The 19297-nt window shown below is 31.5% G+C and overlaps 1 protein-coding gene across 4 annotated transcripts; it reads right to left on the bottom strand.

Annotated features, from left to right (window-relative positions):
• Positions 1 to 6761: 6761 nt before the first annotated feature.
• On the bottom strand, positions 6762 to 10426 carry LOC123921353 (60S ribosomal protein L10a-3-like). Of its 4 annotated transcripts, none has more exons than XM_045973851.1 (6): positions 9147 to 9661; positions 8241 to 8406; positions 7811 to 7924; positions 7575 to 7648; positions 7159 to 7246; positions 6762 to 7021 (listed from the first exon to the last, which is right to left on the bottom strand). In XM_045973851.1, exons 1-5 carry the CDS (start codon positions 9264 to 9266, stop codon positions 7217 to 7219), a joined length of 504 nt encoding a protein of 167 aa, XP_045829807.1. In that variant the 5' UTR covers positions 9267 to 9661; the 3' UTR covers positions 6762 to 7021; positions 7159 to 7216. The 4 variants fall into 4 exon arrangements, with proteins under 4 accessions (XP_045829807.1, XP_045829808.1, XP_045829806.1 ...); XM_045973852.1 differs by having other exon boundaries at positions 7571 to 7648; positions 9147 to 9660; XM_045973850.1 differs by lacking the exon at positions 7159 to 7246 and having other exon boundaries at positions 9147 to 9667.
• Positions 10427 to 19297: the final 8871 nt, after the last annotated feature.

Genomic DNA, 19297 nt, shown 5'->3' with positions numbered 1-19297 from the left:
TATTAAAGCTCTGCAGCGAGTGGTTATGGATCCTGCCATTGGAATTGCGTTTTGAAGTGGAGAAATGGGTTTAAGGTTTCCAAAAGAAGTGAGAGCGATGGGTTTGAGAACTTATAAAAATTTATAAGCCTACATACGGCGCCCCGACTTTAAACGGGCAGAACAAGATTGTTCCAACGGCGAGGTTATGTGGTTGAATGTGGTCGCTATGAGCTTCAAGCACTGGACCTTTTGGTTGGGGCCATGTGCTCCTTAGGACGTGTATGTCCTTGCTTGGAGGAGTTATCTTTTGTGCCTCATTGCTTATTGGGCATATCAGATGTATTGGACTTTAGTTCAGTCCAGAACATTTCTTATATCTAACATATACTTGTATGCTATTAAAAAAAAAGCATAGAGTTAATCACCGACACTATATATATATATATATAATTCGATTTGCAAATGTTGAAAACCCTAGCAAATTGATTGATAAAAACTCCAGCAAATTAATCAATTTTTGTTGTGCTCAACAATTCACAAGGAGAACAATGGAGTGAATTTTTTATTTTTTTTTTACCCACTTGGGTTGGTTGATATTGACTTGGGACCTGAGAATGTGATCTTCGTTAAGGTCTCGAGTTCGATTCTCTCTGATACTAATTTGGGTGGACAAATTTAGCTTCTTCAATAAAAAAAATGGAGTGAATTTTTTTTTGTCAAGTAATCTAGTGGCTAAAAATTTCACCTTAAGGGTGAATAAGTGAAGTGTCCAAGATATTGGACACAATGAAGTGAAATTTATTCTATAACAATGGTTATATCTCCACATAAATGTGGATAACGGCTCATGATATCAATAGAAAAAGTATTGGTATTGAAATTGGCTATACCATGTAACCAAAAAAAGAAAAAAGGAATTGGCTATGTACCAACAGGAGATTTAAATGTTCTATACAATTTTTTTTTCCGTAAATGACAAATTGACAATAGACACTTAATTAATTTAAAGACCAGTAAACCATCGAATTATTATAATATAAAAAACTTAATAAAAAAACAAAATCTGCATTAATTTTTTTTTTGTGACAAATACATTAATTACTATATTACTTGTTAACCACATCAGCGGTGTACCGATACACATTCACATAATATGTGTACCGAAGAATTCAGCAATGACAAATTGACAATAGACACTTAATTAATTTAAAGACCAGTAAACCACCGAATTATTATAATATCACAACTACGTACGCGTACCACCATCATAATATCACAACTACACAAAATGCACCTTAACTACCAACCAACAAAACTTTGAAAATCATTTTGAACCACAAATATAAACCCCACACAAAAATCCTACATCATTTCTATGTGATCCTTGAATTGAATTTTAGTTGTAAAGTCAAAAGCATCCTCATAATTATCAAGTCCATTCAAAATTATTTGAGAAGACTCCAATTTTGATTGATGACAAATTATCCTTCTTTGCAAACTTCCAACTCACTTCAGATGGAGATGGATAATAAATAGGGATGTTGAAAGTGTTGAGCTTTTCTTCTTTTATAATTCCCTGCAGCATATGTTGAATAATTTATATTATAATATAGTCACATTAATGTTTTCAAATGCTTAAAAATGGGTCAAGATAAAAAATATGTCAGTTATTTTGGACCATAGGAAACATATAAAATATTATTATATTAGTATATTCATTCATGTAGACCTACCTGATTGAATTATTGAAAATGTTCATTCGTATATAATTTTTTTAAAAAAATATATAAAATCTAATATTTATATTTTTTTATAAAGATAAGTCTAATAGTCTATCCAGATAAGTCTAATGGACAGTAAGATTAGTTTTCTCTAAATTTGTTAATTCTTAGACTAGATTCTGAGTCTTAAAAAATATAATATATTTATATTATTACTAGCGGCCAAACAGGCGCGTCCCGCGCCTGTTTGTGTGATCCGCGTTTTTTATTCTATTAACGTAAATAAATTATAAACAATGGTTTATTATAAGTTTGATTTTTATTTAAACTAATTTGTGTATTTCTATATTCCAGTTTGTATGATCTGCATTTTTTATTATACTAACGTATATAAATTATAAACAGTTGTTTATTATAAATTTGATTTTTATTTAACTAATCTGGGCATTTTCAGTTTCCCTCAAAATAAAAATTGTAATATAAGTGCATTGGTTCCCACCATAGATAAAGTAACACACTTGTAACACAAATTTATAACACTATTTACCCTTCCACATCGGAGTTAAATAACATATACACACTTGAATAAAAATTTACAGATTTGGATCCTCTCCAATTTTTCTTATTTTTTCTTAATCTAAGGGTTGATTTTTTCTCCTTTTTATTCTTCTTTTTTTGTTGATAAGCAATGTTAGTTGTTAGTATTACAATGTTATGTTAATTTTTTCTCCTTTTTATTCTTTGTAATTTACCAACCCTTTAATTAAGAAAAATGAGAGAAAACATGAAGAAAAATTGGAGTGGATCCAAATCCAAAATTTACACACTTTTTACCCTTCCACGTGCGTAACTCACATAAAGGGTAGGTGTTTGGATTAACTGCACATATAAATACCACATGAACCAATCCTGTTTGTTTCCATAAAAAAAAATTCAATTCTAACCGACTGTAGGCATAGATAAAATGCAGGCATTACAACACGGATGACAGTTGAAACCTAAACATAACATATTAACAAAATAAGACCAAATAATAAAAAAAAAAACATTAATGAATACTACATCTCAAGAGTTTGCATCCAAAAAGGTCATGAAAATTGGGATAATCCGTAGAGCAGTTACATTCGTTTTTCTAGTAAACAAACAATTTCAACCGATGCATAGAAGACTGCTTCTTTTACCTCCTAGTTCTCTCACAGATTCTCATGATGGGCTTATCCCGGTTCGCCCTGTCTATATCTTGGCAATGCAACAGTTTTGACCAAAGAATAGCTAAATCATTTCATCAAGAAAAAAAAATATATGTCAATGAAAACTCAATATAAAAAATAAAAATAAAAACTTAACCTGACAACATGCAAAATAAATTTCATAGTGCTTTGCACTACATATGTTCAAAGTCATGGTCAGACTTGAAATTTAGCAAAAATAAATTTATTCACCGAAAAACAATTTAAAAGAAAATAAAAAATCCCAAACATAATTGGCTTGGCCTTGGCATAGTGACTCTTTTTCTCGCTTATGAGTTTTCTATCTCTCTCTATCCCCCTGTATCTATTCCTATATTGTAAGTGACTGTGAAACTCATTTCTTCGTGCGGTTAGTTTTTTTTTTCTTTCTATTATTAAGGACCGGTTAGGTTACATGTATATCAGGTTACGAAATTTTTTCGATTACCCGTAGTTGTGAATTGGGTAAAGTCTTAATGGAAAAAGCCAACCCAAAATTTGACGATCAATCGTTTCTAACAAAAAGACATGATAAAATCAATTTGACACGCAACAAAAATATATTGTAGAATGAATTGATATCTATGCTAGTATTCTTCGTTTAACCTCAAACCACACCACATTTGCTTAATTATAACAACATGATTAGGTTAATAACTGATTGCAAAACGGAAAGGTGTACAATAAGAATGATCAATCAATCATAGAATTAATAGGAAGTCAATTAAAAAAACATTTTAATGAACAAACAATAAGTAATTGTGGTGAATTACATAAACATAAAACCAGTCGCACTTCCGAAAGGCCTTGATCACATTTATTTCATATATGTATTGTGTTCTCTATATCAGTCAAGTACCAACATAACAGAAAAGGTATCAGTATGACAATGAAATCTTCATTACCTTGTGTTTATCAAAGTCAAAGCATTCTTGAAATTCACCACACCTTCTACTTTTCTAAGACTGCAATGTTGAGAACAACGTGAGTAGTCCAGGTTTTGGGTTCTGAAATTGAGAACAAAGCCAAACAAAAAAATGCAAAAAATGTGATTTTACAACACACCTATTTTGATTTAAGAGACATGCATTGCAAATTCCAACCCTACCACAATGCCATGATGTTGTTATTGATAAAGGAAACTGCTTTTGGGGGGAATGAAAACTAAGGATGGTTAGTAGATATTACATCAATTTTCAACATTGAAAGAGGAAAATTAGATCAATCTCACTGTAATATGTAGTATCTGAAATCACCTCTTTCAAATTCAAGTCACTATCTCCCAATCCCTCTCTTACTCTCACAATTGTTTAATTGTTCTTGCGGTTCATCTTTCCCAATTTTCAGCAACCGACTTCCGAAAACAAACTTTTTTATTGTGGCTAAACTTCGCAAAAACAAACTTAGTGTGTTGTGGATTGTGGAATCAGGAATGGCTACACAAATTTTCTTTTTATGATGGTAGCAGTTGCAAAAATAAAGGGAATGGAACCGCTTCATAGATGTTAGTTTTTTACGTGAACAATGATAATAGAAAAGAGAGAAGGAAATATGTGGAGTTTTGTGTTGTGGCATACGTAGGAATTGCTTTGAAGGGTAAAATAAGTATTAAGAAAAATCCAGCCCAAACTCATCTATCCCCTTTATATTATGTTATAGATGTATAAGTAAACAAAAATCACCTAAAAATCTATATTAAAAAAATACATGATGCATTGACAACAAAAAAAACAAAGAAAAAAAAAGTTGCATCCTTGCGGTGATGGATAAGAGATGAAATATGTATATCTATAGGTTTTAACGTGCCAATAGGTTTTAATGTCTATCCTCGCGGTGCCCTCCTATAGCTGTCAATGCTTCATATATATAGGTTTCCAGAGATTCTAAAAACTCCATAAAATTAGAAGCATAAACTGTAAGTATAACGTATAGCAATAATCATGTTGATGATAGTCTCCACCATTTTCATGAGTACTCCTCATCATGCTCGAAGACTTGAAGGTGGACATATAAATAGCCAACGTCTCATGCATGATTTAATGTTTGATCGAATAAAGCAAAGACGGTATCGTGTTGCTCTTGAAGATAGGGCAGGAGGAGGAGATAGGCTCTCACCAGGTGGACCAAACCATGTACATAATAATCAGGTCCATCGTTGATTTTCATTTTCTACATGTATCCTCGATTTTTTTTTTTTTGGATTTGAGGAAATGTTTTGTAATAAATCCGTCACAAAAAGAATCCTTCTCAAGTATGTTTTAGTATTGCTTAAGCTAATGTACACATAGTCGAGACACTGTATTGCGATTTCTAATGAATCTAAACGGTATCCAAAAGATTTCATCCTGAACAAATTTTTGGTGATCCGCATTATTCAAGCTATATTCCCTTATTGATGATATATATACTACTAATCTGTTTACTATATGGTCATAGATGGTGGTTCAAGTTAAGAATAAGATGGAAAACTATATGTTGGGATTCACATCATACGACAAATAGTTTATGATTATCATCATTGTCACCCGCAATAAAAAGTAGTAGTAGGTTTTGGTGTGAATTGAGTATGGCACAATTTATTTGCAAAGAGTATCGCACAATGAATTGAGGAGCAGTGTATGTTTACTATGAATTGAGTATCGCACAATGGATAAAATGTTACTTTACAGTTTAAGTAATTATAAGTGTCGGTGTCATGTCGCCGTCTTAAAAATACAATATTAGCATGGACATTTCTCATTAATTATGCTCAGCATCTTCCATTGGCAATTAGAGTAGTGGGTTCTTTCTTATGTACCCGAGATGCTACTCAGTGGAGAGATGCTTTGGATAGATTGAGGAATAATCCAGACAATAAAATTATGGATGTGCTTCAGATGAGTGTTGATGGACTACAACATGAGGAGAAGGAAATATTTCTGCACATTGCATGTTTCTTTAAAGGGGAAAGGGAAGATTATATAAAGCGGATTTTGGATGCTTGTGGATTACACCCTCACATTGGAATCCAAAGAATCCTGGAGAAATCACTTATTACATATCTCATTAATTATAAATACAAATGCAATGCAAGTTTAAATTAAAACACGCACATGTTCAGGTATTTTATTTTTTGAAGCAGCAGTAGAAAAAAAATAAAACACACATGTTGAATTTGGTAAAATAGGAAAAACTAATTGAAGAAGAAATGGTTAAATACTACATTAATGAATTGGGAAGTCATTGCACAAAATTCTAAACTATTGAGCCTAAAATGATACTTACCAACACTAGTGCAGAAAGGGGATTCCACTACTGGCCAAACAGACTTTCCACTACTGGCCGTGGCCAGTAGTAAATGCTGGCGTCGTTGTAAGTCCATACTTTCCACGTCGGGTCTTTTAATACCCGTCGTGGTATCCTAATTTCTTCTGTAATTATTATTTAAAATTATGGGGATTCCACGTCGGGTTTTCCAATTACCCGTAGTGGTATGTATGGGATTCCACGTCGGTTATAATGAATACCAGTAGTGGTATGTATGGTTTCAAATTTTTTTAATATAAATCATGGGGATTCCACTACGGGTATTTACACATATCCGTAGTGGTATGTTTGGTTTTCACGACTGTTAAACTGAATATCAGTAGTGGTATGTTTGATTTTTATTTTTTTTTGTTTTTTTTGCTTCCTGTACCATTTTTAGGCATCACAAACAGACCATATATATTGGTACCTCTTTTTATGCTTCTTGTAATAACTAGACTTTGGCACTCAAAGTAACCAAATTGAGAAGATCTATTAACACTAAAAATATTATACACTAACATGATTCAAGACAATGTGAGTCTACACAGAAAGGAATACTTTATTCATATGGCTAAAATTGCAACAGTCTTATACAAAAATCTATCATCGGAAGGGCTATCATTAGCACTGTATATTGCCCCCCGGAACAAAAGAAAAAACAAAGAAATGAAAGAACACCAACATATATCTACATTTTACACATACTCTACAAGCAGTAGAGTTTCATCATCCTCCTCCTGGTCAGCACTCTGGCCAGCACTCCTAGCCTTTCCCATCGGTCATTATATAGGGCTTCGAGAACTATGTCATATAACATAAAAATTTCAAAACCACATCGGTCATTATATTCATTAAAGTTGAATAAGATGCAGTATTAGCAAATGCATAATGTTTGTTGGCACAGAAATTTCTAAGAATCTCAATGAATATAATCCCACCTGATAATCCACACCAGTTGTTGTAAGAAGACGAAAAAATCCTAAGAAGATAAGTGGACTAGATGAAATTATTGCAGTCCTCCAGTTTCTGAGGAAAGTAAATAAATGATGTTATCAGGGGAATGTAGAATGCAATATATTTGTGCAAGTTCATTCAAAAAGACAACAATGTCATTACAGAGCAGGTAAATACATCTAGGAAAGCAGCAATTCAATTTTCAGAAGCCTACCAGCATGTTCATGTTAATAATTCTTATTTGCCTAATGTATGAGCTTGTCAAAATTCCTTTATGCGTTCACTTAAGAAAACTAATGTTTAATCAAACTCAACAAGCATTTATATATTTAGGTAAACATGATTATTCTATTTCAGAAACACGTACATTTTCGAGAATTCATTTTGTAAACATACTTACACAGATGCAATTTTCCGTGCTTGACGAGAAACTAGTGAATTTGCTAAAACAAATGCTCCAACTCTGAGATCCATCTGCAATGCAAACGTAATGTCAAATATCAGCAGAACAATCAAATTATTGACTATACCTCTTGTTAGCAACATAACAGAACAAAATTGAAATATGCAATGATAATAACAAAGTTTTATTGCAGTAAATTCTTTAATAGATAAAGCTCTCCATGCTAGCATTACCAACGGCTACTCCCATGCAGAGCACCTTCTTAAGCTGGAACTTGACCATAGCCTTGGTCTCATTAACCTTTCCTTCGAGAGATTCCTGGTGAGAAACAAGAGTTGGGAACTTTCCTGTAATGTAATGCAAAATATCAAAATCACCAACTTATGCTATAACTGAATTATGAAATCTCAAGGACACAATTAACCATTTAAAATATACTAAAAAAAATTAACAAGGAAAGAATGGTGTGGAATTCATTTAAAATATATTTTTAGGAAGCTAGCACTCAAAATCAGAAGATAAACAACATAAATGATAAGATATTAATAAAAGACTATAATGCATCAAATGAAATATTCAAAACAAATGTACCAAATGCTCTAAAATTTAAAAAGATAAAATGAAAAACCTATCTAAATCCTAGAACGAGGGAAAAAAACATGCCTGCCTTATTGAGTCCAGGACCCAAAAGCCGAGGAATCTGCTTAATGACAGCCTCAGAAGCTAAGAAAGCCTGATATTTTTTGGCGAGTTTCTTCACCAACTTCTTGTTTTTGTTGAGCTTCTTCAAGGCTTCTACATCCATGGATTCCAATCCAATCTTCTCAGCCTGCAAATTATAGGAATAGTGTTAACAAAAATGACACCAAAATCAATTCAAATAGTACAAAAATAAAAATTAAGAGCAAATACTCGCAACCAACCAACCAAAATCAATTCAAATAGTATGAAAGAGCAAATACTAGCCAACCAACCAAAATCAATTCAAATAGTGCAAAAATAAAAAGGAAGACAGAAAAATGAGGTAATAATGCACACATTTGAAACTACAGTTCAATTCAGCACACACCATTTCACTATAACATCAAATTGTTACCTCCTCAAAATTGTTTCTTCACAAATTTCTCCAAAATCTAATTCATTTTCCTCATTCACTATATTGTTTTTATTCTGCAAGCTCAAGGTATCTATGAAACATTAGAAACAACATAACCATCATTAAGTCACTGTCAGAATGATATTCTCAACCAAATAAATGATACAACAGGATCAAGAAATAAAGGATTCAACCACAACCATAAAACCTTAACTACGCCTACAAAATCAAATTTCAAACTTTCTAATGTTCTGAAGACCATTCTTGAGATTTTTGAGTTCTAATAAATTGTATGCAGGAGAATGTAACAGGAATAAGTATTTTTAACCATGAATCTCCTAACACATTTCCAATTGGCTTTCTAATTCTCCTATGGACAAAATGCTTATAACAAAAACTTCAATTTCAGCAGCAAAATGCATAAACCCTAAAAAGAAAAACGAAAACGAAATTAAGGTGAATGAATGAATGACCTGCAAGTGCCTTCCACATCTTTCATTAGCACAACCAAAGGGCCAATGCAAATGTACAAAGACCTGCTTGTGACTCAACGTAGAGCATAATACAATCGATGAATATCTAGACAATGACATGATTGGAAACTAGAATAGCCCCAAAGATTAGCAGGTGACCAAATTCAGTTAATGCTTAAACATGATAAGGCAGATGCAAAGCCTAAAATTTAAACTGTCAGTGTCAAATGCATCATCAAATTCACCAAGAACTCGTAAAAATCATAAGAAGATACTAATTGTAAAAGGGTATACCATTAAGAATTTTAGCAAAAGTAAAACATATCTAAAGTTAGTCATTGCTGATCAACCTCAAGAGATTTGCTCTCAATTGCCCTAACCAAAGCATATATGCACTAGACAAATCAATCCATTCTCCAATAATATCTTAAGCTAAAATAGTCCAAAGAAATTGTATTAAAAATTGAATATGTCTAAATGAGCGACGGTTCTAGAAGGGATTACACATTGTATTAGAAATTGTATTTATCATATTGCTATGAATTATCCAATGAATATTAGAAATTATTAACATCAAAGACCTCCTAGTGAAAATATTAGTCAAAACTTGTGGCCTTAATTTGTTAAGTCCAAAATTTGATAACATTTTAAATGTTTGAGTGTGAACTATGATTATACTATTAACCAATTAACCACAAATTAAGCATTCTAATAGGAAAGATATCACTATAATAGAACTAAAATAGGGTTTCAAAAACCTATTTGAACAACATTGAAATTTCAAAAACCTAATTACCAGATTTCAAAATCATATTAAACTAAGTGAACCTAATTACCAAATTTAATCAAATGAACCTGAATTATGAAGATTGAAGCTGAAGGTGAAATCAGAGAATGAATCTGAAGCTTGAAGGTTGATGAGGAAGAATGAATCTGCAGCTTGAAGGTGAAATCAGAGCTGTGGTGAAAATGTGAATCATGAATCTGAAGCTTGAAGGAAACGTGAATCTAAACATGATGCGGTGAAAAAGAACCTGGATCGGAAAAACCGAATCGTGAACAAACCTGAATCTGAAACGCCGAATTGTGAACGAACCTGAATCGGAAACACCGAGAGAGAGAGAGAGAGAGAGAGAGAGAGGAAGAGAGGTGGCGACGATTTGGGATTTCAAAGTCACACGATTTGGGATTTGTGGAACGAAGACGAAGAAGACGAAGTCACTGCGTTTCGCGAAGTCACTGCGTTTGGATGAAAACGAACGCATGCGTATATGAATGAATTGAATGAAAACACAGCATATAATTCTAAGTTAAGAGATTTAACTACCGTGGAAAACCACATCAGTAGTGAAATCCAATTAAAACAAATTTCAACGTAATTACAACATTGCCACCGTGTCTACTTTTCACTACCGATTTAAGAAAACCAGTAGTCAAATCTCTTGTCTATGAACTTTTCACTACTGGTATTCAAATATCAGTAGTGGAATCCTTTGGTCAAATGTGTTTCACTACTGGTATTCACATACCAGTAGTGGAATCCCTTATCCAAAAGTCATTTTTCTACTAGTGCAACCATTCAATATGCCCCTGACTGCTTTTTTGGTTAAGCCTCTTGACAGCAATGACTAAACCAGTACCTGGTTTAGTAGGGGATAGAGAAACACGAAACACACGATTAATGATGGGTGTTGATTTTCATTCCTACACAGACGTGATTTCCTTCAAAGTAGGAAGATTATATTTTTTAGTATATTAAACAAATAGTATGCACCTGTATTGTATAATAGAGAGCAGAGAAAATTGGTTGATTTGATCTTCTTTTACTTCCACAAAGAAATTGTATGGCACAATGAATACCTTGTTATTTGGTTAAGAAGCATAATTTGTATGCGGTTCTGCTTTCAATTATCAGGGTAAAGTTAGTTTGTTTACTTAAGTGCAATTTTATTAAACTTGAATAACACAACTGTGGTATGCAGTTACCATATTTGATGGGTGTAGTTTGATAACCAACCAAGTAAGTGAGGGTAAAATAGGTATTAATAAAAATTCAGCCCAAACTCTTGCATCCTTTTTATATATGTAATAGATATAAAGACAATTTAAAGTTAAGTCTTAAATTAGTAAAATGATTCCTTAAAGATATTTTTTGTTTCAGATCGGTCACTTAAAGAAAAAAATGTCTGAATAGGTCCCTTAAAGAAAAAAAAAGGTCCAAATAGGTCTATTAAAGACATATCCGTTAATCAGTTTGGTCCCTAAAAAAAAGGTCCGAATATGACCAAACTGATTAACATTTATAATCTCAATTTTATCATTTCTTAGTATTATTTTCTGGATCTTACTCACTCCGTTCCAAAATAAATTATCTAGTTGACCACATTTATGTTTGTCAATGCACAATTTTAATCATTAATATCTTAAATTATTTATTATTGTCCACAAATCCTAGCTCAACCGGCAGAAGTGCCGAAATTGTTAGTGTCGAATGCCATGACTGGGGTTCGATCCCCGGTCCCTCCACTTTGTGTGTGTGAGTTTTCAATGGCTTGTCATTTCGTCTATGTACCAAAAAAAAATTATTTATTATTAAAAATTATAAAAATTATATATTTTGAAAATACTCATCGAGACAAATCAAGCAATATCTCGTATGCTAATATTTGCATATACATATTAGTAGAAAAATACGGTCAAAGAAGATCATGCTAATAGTAGATAAAGTAAAAAATAGGTCATTTATTTTGAAACAGATGGGTAATATTTTGGAATCGGATGTAACATAGTTATTTCGTCTATGCATTAATTAATTTGGACCGTCCAATTAAAAAATGACCAGTTATTGCGTCTCATACGTTTACATATATATCAACATAAGTTCGTCATTTTCTTTAAATTTTGAGTTAATTTTGTCTAGCTTTCCATTATATTTTGAGTTAATTTTATCTAAAACTTTATGTGACACCTTTCTAAATTGTCCATATATGCAAATTTGTCAGCCACATGGATGACTTAAACAAAAAATTTACAAAAATTAAAGGCTAACTTGAAACTTTTAAATGTAAGGATCCAAATTAAAACTTAAAATAAATACTAGAGACCAAATATACAATTAAATCAAATTTAATTACATTTAAAATAATAGGGTAAATGATCATTTACCCCCCTGCAAAATAAGCAAATTTTCGTTTACCCCCTATGTAGATTTTTTTTCTGTTTACCCCCCTGTAAAAAATAGATTCACTCATTTTGCCCCCTGTGTGTACAGCAGGACATGTGATTGTGCAAATTTGCTGAAGTGGGTTGTACACGTGGAAAAAAACATTTATATTTATTTTTAAATTCCACGTCAGATAATATTTTTTCTAAAAAAAAACTTTTCCTACAAAATTAATAAAACGAATTTTTTTTCCAAAATTAAAAGAAAATCCTACAAATAATTTTTTTTTCCCTACAAAATTTTAAAAATTTCCTACAAATAATTTTTTTTCGTACAAAATTATTATTTTTTCCTAGAATAAAAAAACGAATTTTCATATTTTTCTCTCAAATAAAGTTTATTTTCAAAATAAAGATTTTAAAAATTTATTTTCAAATCTTTTTGGTTTAAAAAAAACAGAATCTTCGCCGGTTTGCTTCCACTGTCGTGATCATATTCGTCATCGTCTTCTTCAATCACCGGAATCGTCTTCTACTTCGTTATTGTCTTCTGCTTCTTCTATTTTTCTAGTTCTAGGGCAAATGATTTTGGTATAAGAGGAAAACGCGAATAAAACTTCTTTTTCTATTTTTTTAATTCAAAGAGATTAACAAAAAAATAATGTTTTGTTTTTAAAAAATAAAGATCATGTTTTTTTAATTCAAAAAGATTTGAAAATAAATCTTTAAAATTTTTATTTTGAAAATAAACTTTATTTTGGAGTAAATATTTATTTTGGGAGCAAAATAAGAAAATTCATTTTTTTTTGTTGGAAATTTTTTAAAAAATTTTGTAGGAATAAAAAGTTATTTGTAGGATTTTTTTGGGAAAAAAAAAAGAAAATCCATTTTTTTATTTTGTAGGATTTTTTTTTTAAAAAAAAAAATATTATCTGACGTGAAATTTAAAAAATAAATATTAATTATTTTTTCCACGTGTACAAGCCATGTCAGCAGATTTGCACATTCACATGTCCTGCTGTACACACGGGGGGCAAAATGAGTGAATCTATTTTTTGCAGGGGGGGTAAACAGAAAAAATATCTGCATAGGGGGGTAAACGAAAATTTTCTTATTTTGCAGGGTGGTAAATGATCATTTACCCAAAATAATATATATAAATTGGGTATGGTGTATATCAGAAGGACCCAAGTAATCTCATGTTAACAAATTTTAACTCAACTTTTTTAGGTTGAATGTCATGACCGGAGTTCAAACCAATCTCAATTATTTACTTTATGTGTGAATTTTTAATAGCTTATAATTTCATTTACCTACAAAACAAAAAATAGGCTATATATGTTGTAACACTTTTGGTGAGATGACCTATTCATTATATATATATATATATATATATATATATATATATATATATATATATATATATATATATATATATATATATATAAGGTTCTCCTATTTGGTAAATTTAAGCTAGTTTTTTTTTTTTAACAAACTAGATAGCTGATAAATTACCTTTTAGCTGTCAGTTGAAAAACTAGTAGAAAGAAATTAAAATATTCAGTAAATTTTAGCTGTTGTAAGAATAAAATGACATAAAAGTACATTAATTGTTATTTCATGTAAGTGAGTAGTTTTTTTTGTAAGTGAGTAGTATTTGTTAACAAAAATAAAGGTCAAAAGTTATAAGCTATAATAAGCTAGTGAAAAAAGCTTGTTATCAAACACCCACAATTTTGTAAAACAAACTTATAAACTAATATAATAAGTTATAAGTTAGCTTATTTGTTTTACTAAACAGACATTAAAATTCTGTTTGGTAAAATTAAGCTATAAGCTAAAAAGTTAGATGATAGCTGAAAAACTAGCTTATATGTGATAACTGAACACTGATAGCTTATAACTGAGAAACTAATAAAATAAATTAAAGTGTTTGACAAATTTAATTGTTTTAAGTACAAAATAACATAAAAATACATGGTTTAGTGAATGATATACGTTAACTAGAGAAACTTATAACCAAACACGTCTCATTTTTATCAAACAAACTTATAAGCTACTGTAGTACAATAAACTATAAGTCAACTTCCAAAACTTATCAAACAAATACTAAATACTCCCCCGTCCCTTTTTATAAGAACCTTTTCAAAACTCATGAGTATTAAGAAAAATTGTTGGGGTAATAATTTTGTCATAAAAGTGTACTACTATTACTAAATTACTCTTGTGTATTAATACCTTCATTGTTGATTTTTCATATTCTAAGATTAATCATATTAATAAGGGGTATGTTTCGAAAAAGTGTATTAAAAATAGGAAAACAAAGATATTTATTAGCAAAATTCAATTTAGTTGATACTATAGGGATTGATATCCTGCATTAATTTAGTTTGTTTTTCTTGGGGATTTAGCCCCTCTTTGTATTAAAAAATAAAATAAAAAATTTAATGATCTCACTCTCTACAAAGTTGTTAATACAAATAGAGACAAGTATTAAAAATATAGTTTTAGCAAAATAAATTGATAGTTAATTATAAATTCTAAAATAAAATACATACCTATGTTCATCATGATTCCAATGCTTCACTTTCTTTTTTACATTGTTCTTGTCAGCCGAAGTGAGAACATCTGAGTATGGAGGTGATTCAACAACACTTGACTGAGTATGGAGATTATCGTCATTAAACAATAATTGGTTGAGCTCTTGCTCTTCTTCAACCGATTTTGCAAAACAAAGAGCTAACAAAGAGCTAACACTGCCGGAGTTTCCCCCCTTGTAACCGCGATCCCGTCCCCGATTATTGTTGCCGCAACTGTTATTGTTGTTGTTGCTGGGAGCACGTGCGGGATTAACAGTAGAAGAGGTGGAAGAAGATGAATTGTCATCTTGTGATTTCGCTAGCAAGGCTTCTTGAGATGAGGTAGTGCTGGATTCGCGTGCAACACGTTGTGCTATGGTTGATTCTTCTAGTTCCAACCGTTTCAAATTGCGTCAAGGTATCGTGTTGCTGAATGAACGTGACGAATCCTGCACATGTGTCGGTGAGTCCGGAAAGCATTTTTAACACAAGACAAGTGTTGTTCACGGGAGAATCAACGTTTGCAAGCTGACCAGAGAGTAATTTGAGGCGATTACAGTAGGCTTTGATGGACGGAAAATCTTCCAAATTCGTGTTGGTGAATTGATGTTCGAGGAGGACTGCTCTCGAATGCTTGTTATCTTGAAACATAACAGTAATTCTTTTCCAACAATTTTCAACCGTATCGTTGATTACCAGGATGGAACTGAGAATATCCTAGGTTACGGTGGCATACATCCACTGCAAAACGACCGCGTCGAGACGGTTCCATAGATCGGGATCATTTTTCTTTGTGTCTTCTGCTTTTTGTTTTTCTGTTTCATGAATGGGAGGGATGATATGATCAAGCACGTTATGAACACGAGCTTGAACTTGAAACAATGCAGACCATGAGAGATAGAGGCTTCAATCGTTGTCCAACGTGATTGGATTGATGGATTTCACATTGGTGATTCCAAAAGCTGAGTGGAATTTGGGCTATTGTGTTGCTGCTGCAGATGACGTGGGATCGACCATGGATGTAGGCAAGGGAGAGTTTGAGTGGTGCGGAAGAATGGGAGTGGCAGCTAGGAGAAAAGGTTGATCGAAAACCTAGCTGATACCATATAGGAAAATATTTCGATGTTTATTGTTGATTATCAGGCTGTATAATATACAGGAATTACAAGTTGTATATTAGGAAACTAATTATGCCTAATCAATACAAATATATCCTTACTAATCATAATTGTACAATATATTTTCTAAAAATAAACATGTTATGTCAATGTTCTCTCACTATTAATAGTGATTTTCCTTTTTTTGGGTTGGAAGCCCCCTAGAGTAGGTAAAGTTGAACCGAAATAGGTTACTAGTTTCTTTGTGTTCTTTATTGCTTTATTTATTATTTATTAGCTTGTTGTCATATAGTGTCATCGTGTTATAAAGTTGTACACGTTGTCTAAGACAGCGTGTCTTAAATATGTCATTTGAGAAGAACATAATTTCAGAATGTCTAAAGTTGTGTTGCTAAAAGTGAAGGCCCCTTGGGCTGAAGATTCGCCAATCACAATTAAAACAGGGTTAGAGTTGTTTTGGAGTTGTTATATTTGAGAAGTGTTTATTAAAGCTCTGCAGCGAGTGGTTATGGATCCTGCCATTGGAATTGCGTTTTGAAGTGGAGAAATGGGTTTAAGGTTTCCAAAAGAAGTGAGAGCGATGGGTTTGAGAACTTATAAAAATTTATAAGCCTACATACGGCGCCCCGACTTTAAACGGGCAGAACAAGATTGTTCCAACGGCGAGGTTATGTGGTTGAATGTGGTCGCTATGAGCTTCAAGCACCGGACCTTTTGGTTGGGGCCATGTGCTCCTTAGGACGTGTATGTCCTTGCTTGGAGGAGTTATCTTTTGTGCCTCATTGCTTATTGGGCATATCAGATGTATTGGACTTTAGTTCAGTCCAGAACATTTCTTATATCTAACATATACTTGTATGCTATTAAAAAAAAAGCATAGAGTTAATCACCGACACTATATATATATATATATATAATTCGATTTGCAAATGTTGAAAACCCTAGCAAATTGATTGATAAAAACTCCAGCAAATTAATCAATTTTTGTTGTGCTCAACAATTCACAAGGAGAACAATGGAGTGAATTTTTTATTTTTTTTTTACCCACTTGGGTTGGTTGATATTGACTTGGGACCTGAGAATGTGATCTTCGTTAAGGTCTCGAGTTCGATTCTCTCTGATACTAATTTGGGTGGACAAATTTAGCTTCTTCAATAAAAAAAATGGAGTGAATTTTTTTTTGTCAAGTAATCTAGTGGCTAAAAATTTCACCTTAAGGGTGAATAAGTGAAGTGTCCAATATATTGGACACAATGAAGTGAAATTTATTCTATAACAATGGTTATATCTCCACATAAATGTGGATAACGGCTCATGATATCAATAGAAAAAGTATTGGTATTGAAATTGGCTATACCATGTAACCAAAAAAAGAAAAAAGGAATTGGCTATGTACCAACAGGAGATTTAAATGTTCTATACAATTTTTTTTTCCGTAAATGATAAATTGACAATAGACACTTAATTAATTTAAAGACCAGTAAACCATCGAATTATTATAATATAAAAAACTTAATAAAAAAACAAAATCTGCTTTAATTTTTTTTTTTGTGACAAATACATTAATTACTATATTACTTGTTAACCACATCAGCGGTGTACCGATACACATTCACATAATATGTGTACCGAAGAATTCAGCAATGACAAATTGACAATAGACACTTAATTAATTTAAAGACCAGTAAACCACCGACACAACTACGTACGCGTACCACCATCATAATATCACAACTACACAAAATGCACCTTAACTACCAACCAACAAAACTTTGAAAATCATTTTGAACCACAAATATAAACCCCACACAAAAATCCTACATCATTTCTATGTGATCCTTGAATTGAATTTTAGTTGTAAAGTAAAAAGCATCCTCATAATTATCAAGTCCATTCAAAATTATTTGAGAAGACTCCAATTTTGATTGATGACAAATTATCCTTCTTTGCAAACTTCCAACTCACTTCAGATGGAGATGGATAATAGATAGGGATGTTGAAAGTGTTGACCTTTTCTTCTTTTATAATTCCCTGCAGCATATGTTGAATAATTTATATTATAATATAGTCACATTAATGTTTTCAAATGCTTAAAAATGGGTCAAGATAAAAAATATGTCAGTTATTTTGGACCATAGGAAACATATAAAATATTATTATAGATTAGTATATTCATTCATGTAGACCTACCTGATTGAATTATTGAAAATGTTCATTCGTATATAATTTTTTTAAAAAAAATATATAAAATCTAATATTTATATTTTTTTATAAAGATAAGTCTAATAGTCTATCCAGAATAAAACGTAGGCTTCAAATAGACTTTCACTAATGGACAGTAAGTTTAGTTTTCTTTAAATTAGTTAATTCTTAGACTAGATTCTGAGTCTTAAAAAATATAATATATTTATATTATTATATAAAGACAATTTAAAGTTAAGTCTTAAATTAGTAAAATGATTCCTTAAAGATATTTTTTGTTTCAGATCGGTCACTTAAAGAAAAAAATGTCTGAATAGGTCCCTTAAAGAAAAAAATGTCTAAATAGGTCTATTAAAGACATATCCGTTAATCAGTTTGCTCCCTAAAAAAAGGTCCGAATATGACCAAACTGATTAACATTTATAATCTCAATTTTATCATTTCTTAGTATTATTTTCTAGATCTTACTCACTCCGTTCCAAAATAAATTATCTAGTTGACCACATTTATGTTTGTCAATGCACAATTTTAATCATTAATATCTTAAATTATTTATTATTGTCCACAAATCCTAGCTCAACCGGCAGAAGTGCCGAAATTGTTAGTGTCGAATGCCATGACTGGGGTTCGATCCCCGGTCCCTCCACTTTGTGTGTGTGAGTTTTCAATGGCTTGTCATTTCGTCTATGTACCAAAAAAAATTATTTATTATTAAAAATTATAAAAATTATATATTTTGAAAATACTCATCGAGACAAATCAAACAATATCTCATATGCTAATATTTGCATATACATATTAGTAGAAAAATGCGGTCAAAGAAGATCATGCGAATAGTAGATAAAGTAAAAAATAGGTCATTTATTTTGAGACGGATGGGGTAATATTTTGGAATAGGATGTAACATAGTTATTTCGTCTATGCAATAATTAATTTGGACTGTCCAATTAAAAAATGAGCAGTTATTGTGTCTCATACGTTTAAATATATATCAACATAAGTTCATCATTTTCTTTAAATTTTGAGTTAATTTCGTCTAGCTTTCCTTTATATTTTGAGTTAATTTTATCTAAAACTTTCATGTGGCACC

Source organism: Trifolium pratense, linkage group LG4 (genome assembly GCF_020283565.1).
Source record: "Trifolium pratense cultivar HEN17-A07 linkage group LG4, ARS_RC_1.1, whole genome shotgun sequence".
Lineage (NCBI taxonomy): Eukaryota > Viridiplantae > Streptophyta > Magnoliopsida > Fabales > Fabaceae > Trifolium > Trifolium pratense.
The sequence above is the reverse complement of the archived record's forward strand: the minus strand, read 5'-3'. Positions and strand labels throughout refer to the sequence as shown.